Source organism: Limulus polyphemus, unplaced genomic scaffold (assembly GCF_000517525.1).
Source record: "Limulus polyphemus unplaced genomic scaffold, Limulus_polyphemus-2.1.2 Scaffold612, whole genome shotgun sequence".
NCBI classification, from domain to species: domain Eukaryota; kingdom Metazoa; phylum Arthropoda; class Merostomata; order Xiphosura; family Limulidae; genus Limulus; species Limulus polyphemus.
Window position 1 is genome coordinate 288,280 of NW_013666222.1, and position 8,865 is coordinate 297,144.

Genomic DNA, 8,865 nt, shown 5'->3' on the forward strand with positions numbered 1-8,865 from the left:
AAACATCTGAAATGTATTTAGGAGATTTTACAGATTACATAAATGAAATTTGAGATTTTTGAGATGAAGAAAAGTATTTTTTATCTAAACATGAAAAATCGCTTTGCCCACAGACTATTCAAAACAAATACTCGATATATTCACAGACAAATCTTTTTTAGTTTATTAAAGATACTTCACTAAAAAATAATACTTATAATGTTTACTGAAAGACTGCCAAATTTTGTGAAGATATACACAACATATTTAAAGTTAGCAGCATCAAATCTATAAAGACCTTGAATGAATACAATGAGGTCACATGGTTGGTCAAACTGACCTAGCCCATATTGAGAGAGTTAAATAAATCACAATCTCATACTAACACTCTGAGACTATTAACAACACAACTACCTAATTATATCATCCAAAAACAAGTGTTTGCATAACTTGTCACCTAGTTATACTGAGTTGTATTTCTGGTTTCCTTCAAAATATGTACATCACTGATGCATATGTTTCTCAATCTGAAACACAGCACAACTTTATATTCAAAACTGCAAAATATAGTTTAGTCCAAATATGCTTATAAAATTTCAGTAATTAGAAATTATACATAAAACAAAATAATAAAATTAATATTAAAGAACTCACTATTTGCTTTCATAGTGTCCAGCAGCAATCAGTTTTTCAGCCATAACAACAAAATTCTTAAGTCTTTCATCCTGAGCATTCAGAGTATTCATAAAGTTCTCGTGTCGTTTTAACAAAGCCTCCACATCATCAAGTGTGGTCTGCAAGATTAAAACACCTTCAGAACTATTCTTTTAACACTAACTTGCAATTTTGAATAAACTTTAAATAACTTTAGTTGACTTTAATAATAATAAGAAAACTAGTGGTGACTGATACAAGATCACACTTTCTAAGTAATCACATTTTTTTTAGTTTATTTGAAATGTCTAATGCAATATCTAGTATGAGTAGCTGGAATATAAAACCTGTAACTAAACAAAATTACTTTTAAGACATATGTTGTTATATATATATCCAAGATATTCAAATTCCAAAAAATAATATGGCTGTTGGTAATTCATAATATTATGTGTAATTAGACATAAATAACTTTTACAAAACCTATATAAAAAAAAATCTGTGACAGTTGATAATTTATACATTTATGTGTAATACACAGAAATGGCTTTCGCAGAAATATCTTGCCATTCCTACATCAAAATCTTCAAACTCCAAGAAAACATTGTGACTGTTGGTAATTTATAATACTGTGTAATTAAATAAAAATGATTTTCACCCAAATATACTTTCATACCTACCCCAAGATCTTCAAATTCCAAAAACGCATTGTGACTGTTGGTAATGCTATCAATTTGGTCTGCTTCCCTGTTGAATACCTGATATAACAAAGAGAAAAAAGAACCATAAGCAATTGATCATTCTACTGTACTAATTAGCAGTATATCATCATGCATAATAAATTAAAACTAGACATTTTTTAACATTGTGTGCTTTTACTTTATTTTTTTTCCTTTTTCTTAAGAGTGTGAGTTTAAATATTTATACTTTGAAAGTGAAAAAACTGTGTACTGAATCCATCTATCAAACTTTACCTGTAGATCCATACACTGTCGTAGCCAATCATACTTCTCTTGCCAACCACGATGTATAGCATCATGTTCCTCTTTCAGTTGTACCACCATATTTCGAATGTCTGATGCTTCTGGATTTTTCCGCAATAACATTTTACCTAATTCCTGCACATCATTAAACCTTAGAGTGAAAAAGAAACAAACAGAAATATGGTAGTTTTGGTGACAATTACATGTACACTAGAAATCACACACAAAATATTATGTTCAATTTTAAAGGCTGTGCAATGTAAACACTAATATTAAAATGTGTAAAGACTGTCAACACAATTTATAAAATTTGATACTATTCTAAAAATCTATCATAAGTAGGTAAGGGTCAATTAAGAAAGTTATTTACTTTTAATTGGAACAATAAATTATTTTTATTATTATTTTATATGAAAATAATTATTGTGTTTTAATAGTGTATCAGATATTATTATATAAAAGTTCCCCATATACCCAGAAGCACTAAAATATTCTACTCTAATGCAACCTTTTAAATGTTATAAACAGCCACGTTACTAAAATAAACTTACTCATCTTCGTGAGTTCTGATTTCATTTCCAAGATCTTCATGGTCTTTTAGTAGATTCTCCGCAGTGGTGACATCACGAGCTGGCTCATCACTGTTAAGTGACTGCTTTACATTGCTAACCCAGGATAACTTAGAAAGAGGAAAATATTAGATTTTCACTCTATAATGTTGGAAAAGGTACATATTAAACAATAGAATTAACAAAGCTTTATTTTATAATTCAGAGGAAACATGATATATTAAATAAATTCCTTGTTATCTTTTTTTTTTTAACAAACTTTACTTTTTTAATATAACGTTACTATAAACATAAGGATTAGAAGGAGATTTCAATCATCTAAAATACACATATTTTCAACAATATTGATTCTTACATATACTAAAACTAAAGATGAACATGCAATATCAATCATAAATTTTAGTCCAGCTATGTGATATATGGAATAATAATTGTGGGTTTTATGATAAAAATATTAAATCTGGCACATACGTAGGTCTTTCCACACTATCATTTAATATTGAAGCCATGACAAAAATGGCCACTTGTGGACACCAGCAACCAAATATGGTCAAATTTAGGTTTTTCTTAAAGTAAGATCTATCATTATCAGTATCTTTTTTTTAAAAATAATATTATCATGTTCAGGCATGTATAACAAGAAATATAGTCAATAACATTATTATAGTTACTAGTAAAATAGATGAATGTTTAGAAAAACTGTATTTTTCTCAAAAACTTATAAAATATTAGATATCATAGGCCTAGAAATAACATAATTGAAATAAAAACTAAGTAAAAAAAACATTCATGAGATTGCTGATAACCTTGTTCCTTATATATCCAAAGCTCTACATATTTTCCATGCTTTCACAAGTTATAACATTGTCTTATTTTAATGACAAGGATAAGAAAACTGCATGGGAAATCTTTTGCTTTTCTTGCATTAGCATAATCAAATGAAGTTATAAATGATAATTGTTTGTTATTGAACAGCTTTTTTCATTCTTATGTATAGCCACACTATAAGTCTAGACTATGTTAATGCAACTAGGAAGCAGACATTCAAACAGGAGGAATATTCCACTAAAGCAATTCCTCCAACACAGGCTGGCCTATTTGAGAATATCAAAAAATCTTTGTACTGCCATGTCTGGTTGAGCATATCAAGAGGTCTGTGTATTGCCATATAGAGTTAAGCACATCAAGAGGTCTGAATACTGCAATGAATGGTTGAGCACATCAAGAGATCTGTGTACTGCCCTGTCCAAGTGATTAGGGATGAATGAAGGATGGCTGGATGCCTCAGAAGAGAGACAACACTACTAAAACCTTGCAGTCAGTTCTTCAGATGTGGACATTTAATAGAATGCATGTCAACATAGTGGATATGTGTCGGCCCTTTGTACAGACTGTGGTGAGAGAGGAGAATGTTCTCAAGAACGAAAATAAAATTTGAAAGTCTAATATATGAAATGATAAGTGTTTAATCTAACTAATCAAATCGTCCAAACATTACAGTGTAACTCTTAACCACAATATTTAGGGTAAAGATAACTGTTACAGTGTAAGGTGTGCATTTCTCATCTGTGTGCATATGGAATAGATATTACCTTCAATTCAATTCAATAATTTTAATTATAATGCAAAAAACATCAAGAATTTCAAAATGAATGGAACAGGTCCAATGCATTTATATCAGGTTCAGGTTCTGCTATTGCTAATGTGCAGTGGAAAACTTTCCAACAATAAATCAAATATAGAAAGACATTTTTTAAAACAACATGACAAGCTTCCTAAAACCTGGGAATAAAAAAAGAAGCAATTGAAGAGCTACAGCATAGCACAGACTAAACAAAGTGCACTTTTGCTAATTGGAAAAAATTAACCATCAATACTGCTACTGTAAAAACCATTCACAGATGGGGAATATGTGAAAGAATGTTTTATTAAGACAGTGAAACACCATTTCAGCAATTTCAAAAACAAAAACGAAATTGTTTTAAAAATGTGAGATATTCTATTATCTGCAGACAGTAAGAAACAGAACTGTAGATATGACCACAGACATAACCAAACACCATGTTAGTGACATAAATTCAGTACTAGGGCAAGACAGTGCATTTGCCATCACTGAGTGCTTCAAACAAAAAGAAATTAACATCAACAGATTAATTTCTTTTGCTACCAATGGGCACCATGCATGAAGAGCGCACACAAAGGTTCCATTTCTCTATTTCAAAAAAATATGGAACATGATGTAATCTCATTTCACTGCATAATCCATAAGGAGGCACCCTGTGTGCAAACCTTTCTAGAGGTGATATATAAAGTAATAGATGTAGTGGTACAGACTGTCAACAAAATAATGGCAAGAGGTCTTAATCCTCGGTAGTTTTATGAGCTTCTTAAAGAAATCAGTATCCAGTATTCTGATGTTGTCTTGCATGACAAGGTTTGCATCCTGTCTCGAGAAAGTGAAGGTGTCCCTGTGAGAGAAGGGCACTGAATATGCCCAGCTAACACATCTTCAGTGTCTACAAAAATTCTATTTCATGGTTGATATAGCTTCTCACTTAAAATCGCTAAATCAGAAGCTACAGAGAAAGGGGAATACTGCCATTTTGCTTTTTGAAAAAGTGCTTTCTTTTGAACAAATGCTGCCATTATTTGTGAGGGACATTAAGACAGACATGTTGGTGCATTTCCCAACATTTGCTGGAGTTGACTGAGTACAATTCAAACTTGAATTAGCAGACTTGTAAGATAAGATACTTGGAATTCCAAATTCAAAGTTTTCATTACTGAGTTAGAAAATCTGGAGAAGCAGAAATCTACCTTGGCACTACAAAACATGTGGTATGAATTGGATGATCTTAAAAAACAAGAACAAATTGTAGTTGAAGTTTGGAATTGTCTACCTCACACCTACAGTCAACTGAAACAACATGCATTTGACCTTCTGTCAATCTTCGGGTCAAGATACATTTATGAGTAAGTGTTTTCTAGCATGAGCTTCATAAAAAGCAAATTGAGGAGCCAACTGAAGGATGTGAGTCTTGAGACCTGCCTAAAAATGAAAATCATAGGATATTTGCAAAACATCAAACAATTCTTGAAAGAAGTCCAACAGCAGAAGTTGTATTAAAAGTGGTAATGAGTTAAAAAAACAAGTTTTTATATCTAGCTATTAAACTGTTTGTTTTTCTAATAAAAGTAAATAACTGAATATAAGGTACTTATTATTGTGAGATACATTTCATTCCCATTTTTTATTTCTTATTTAAGTAAGTATATCGTATGTTAATATTTAGTATATTCATATTCATGAATGTTGCAGCTCTCAAAATGTTTTGGTCTTAGACAAAAACATTAAAAGGCTTTTCTTCTTTAAAGGGTTGCTGACCCTTGATCTAAATACTTATGAAGTATATAAGGATTTTCAAATTATGTGGCAAAGCTTTAGTCAAAATATAAGTAATTAAAAGTAGTACCACCACAGCATGAAGGTTTAAAATAAAATACAGCAATATTCATATATAAAAGCAATATTACATTACATATTATTACTTTTGGAAAGACTCAGGCTTTTACTCAAACATATTATATAGTCATCAAAATAATTATGGAACATACTGGTGATATACATGCAGAAGCCACAAAAACTATGTTCAAATAACAGAGGTTGAATAGTTTACATTTCAGCCATAACAAGATGGAGAATTTATTTATGGTACAAAAAATTACCAAGGAAAATAAAAAAATAAAGCAAATAAGTTGTACAATGCATTAGTATTGTTTTATGTGAAGCCTTTGTGGAAACAGAACATCACACTTTGTTTCCATACTTACATACAGTTTATCAAGGTACAGTTGTGGAATATTGTTTCAAATGTCTTGTATTACTGCCCACAATTTAGCAAAGTTATTTAATTTCCTTTTGACCATCTCAGATTTTACAGAAGTCCATACACCCTCAAGAGTGTTCATATCACATGTTTGTGCAACCAAAGTCGTGGTTGTAATTGTTCCATCAGTTTCTTTACTAATCAAGCCATTTGTTAGAGGGGAAAATATGATGGATTAGAATCTGCATGTACTTACCCATGGGGCAGGATGCCATTTATTTTGTGTAACTCACTGATACTGTTGACTGAGATGTAACCCCAAACATCCACCAATCCCCAATCCTGCTTCATTATAGATGTTTTACACTGACTATGATACCATTTTAGTATCTACTGTTAAACAAATTGTTAATGATTGATGCCAAAAAACTCAATTTCAATTCATCTGCAAAAATCACATTATTCTATTTGTGGTCTGATACCCATTTTGAACTTTCAGTTTACTTATCTGTTTTCAGCAGTGGTTTACAAGCAACTACATGTCCACTGAGACCACTTTGTGCTAGCAAGTGTCTAACATTCACGTTGTTATTTACAGCATGGTTGTTGACATGATTTATACTCAACCACCATCCATCTTGTAAAAAACATACCATGAGATATTTAACATTACTTTTGGAAAGTTATAATTTTCCAATACTGAAATATATTTCTGATAGGTATTTACCTCTACTCACATAAGTAGCTATTCTTGTTCAGTGCTGCCCTCTATATGAAAAAAGAATTTTACACATGTCACAGCCTTTTATCTCCCCTCAATTGGAATTGACTGATTCCAGTGCATCTGTCATGCAAATCATAATGCAACAACCCTCAAGCAATAAGGGTATGACATACTCTCTTGACGTATATGACTCCATCTATTCAATTCTACCAAACTATCAGTTCAAGTTTTGACAGGAAACAGAAACACTGGTTTTCAGTAGGGAGGAAGGGTAGGGAGTGTGAGATGGAGGTAAGTACCTATCGGAAATACATTTTCAGTATAGAAAAATTATAACTTCCTATATGGTACATTACTTCTGCTCACAAAAATAGCTAGAATCCCACATTGAATAGCTTGAGGGACTGGTGCAAGAGAAAGAAAGAAGCATCCTTTGAAAGCATCTGAAGGACACTTCCTAAGAGGAGACAGTCAGATTCTAAGACCTGATGTGGGGGGACTGCACCTCTTCTAAACCAGGCATATTCTTCACCCATCGAAGAAAGATGTCACACACATGGTTGGAAAAACAGAGGAGCACATCCAAGTGGGAGAGAACTATGTCTGGATAGTGATACAAACCATGCAATATTTATGAAACTCAATCCCAGAAAATATAAAAGTGTTTAAAATGAAAAGAATGTGCCCTTAAGTGTAGAATGGCTAGGGCGAGACTGACCATACACAGCAAGTCAACTACATCAAAGACCTATGCCACTGGGAACCGACATCCATGCAGGGGGGTAGAATGAGGATCATACCGTTGGTAAGTCAACTACAATTCAAATCCTGGCTGCCGTGGAATGACATCCAATTGGGGGTAGGAAAGAGGATCGTACCAGTGGCAAGTCAACTATAATCCAAAACCCAGCCATCTGGTGGAGATAGGAAGGAGGATCATACCATCTTCACCCCAAATTCATGTGAATATGATAAATAGATAGATCAATCCAGGAACCCGACATCCGATATTGAAAAGATGTCTGCATAGGAAAGAGGATCATACTGTCTTCACCTCAAGTTCATGGGAATCTAGTACCCCATGACTCATGAATGGAACACATGTGAATATGATAAATTGATAGATCAATCCAGGGACCTGACATCCAGTATTAAAAAGATGTCTGCGTAATGTAGACCATCTCCCTCAAAAGTGAAATTGATCAGAACTGCCCTAAGCACAGTAACATCCTCGAAATAATATGCATCAAAGGATAACAGAAAGGAAAGAACTGTAATAATCCGCAAGTGCCTTCACCGTGACCCAAAACACTGATGGAATAGAAATGAGAGAGGAATATAGACATCTGTAATACATGTATGGGGATTGTTTCTACTCCAAAACCCAGCCACTGGGAACTGACATCCATGGGTAGGGTGTAAGATCCCAATTGAAGGGATGAACTGCAATTTTTGACAGCTCACTCCCATTTGTTTTTGTGTCATATTCTATAATATCACGTCAGCTACACCATCAGAACACCACCACCCTACTCTCAACTGAATGGTTTTATAATAATTTCTATATTTTGTTTGTATTTCATTAACCAATTCAGGAGGATGTCTCCATGATCCACCACCCCAATAGCTTGGAAATGGAAAGTGGTAAGGACTCTCAAACTCCACTAGAAGAAAAGGGTGGGGGGGGTGCAAAGTCCAGAGGAATGACGACAACTGAGACAGTGACAGTGCAATGGGTGACCATGAAACCCTATTTCTAAAAACAGACCATGCCAATTTATTCAATACAAGGCAGGGATGGGCAGCTATCCCCTTCTCCTTTATCCATGTAGTCCATCCATGGGTGAATACAGTCCAGGATGGGCAAACTCATGAAGCAATTCTATCACAAGAATAAACCTACATGTGATCTTGTGGAACACCCCATCTCTGCAGTGTGCACTGTGTGGCCATGGAATTATAATATGCAAGTTGACATGGCTTTACAGTGCATATTTGAGCATTTAAAGAATACCAGGTCAGGCACTACTCGCCAAAGAGGAGGATCTAGTAAACAAAAAAGAGGAACATGCACCTGAAAAAGAAGAGGTATACACAGCATGGTCACAAGTAAATAGACACCACCTTTT

At 33.4% G+C, this 8,865-nt stretch overlaps 1 protein-coding gene across 1 annotated transcript in view; it reads right to left on the reverse strand.

Annotated features, from left to right (window-relative positions):
- Positions 1-8,865, reverse strand: part of LOC106459460 (spectrin beta chain, non-erythrocytic 1-like) — a 179,713-nt gene that overhangs the window by 110,529 nt on the left and 60,319 nt on the right. The window contains exons 27-30 of the mRNA XM_022385955.1: positions 2,168-2,295; positions 1,608-1,767; positions 1,314-1,391; positions 634-773 (exon numbers count right to left, since the gene is read on the reverse strand). Of these exons, the coding sequence (XP_022241663.1) occupies positions 634-773; positions 1,314-1,391; positions 1,608-1,767; positions 2,168-2,295 (506 nt within the window). The remainder of the gene's footprint in view (positions 1-633; positions 774-1,313; positions 1,392-1,607; positions 1,768-2,167; positions 2,296-8,865) is intronic.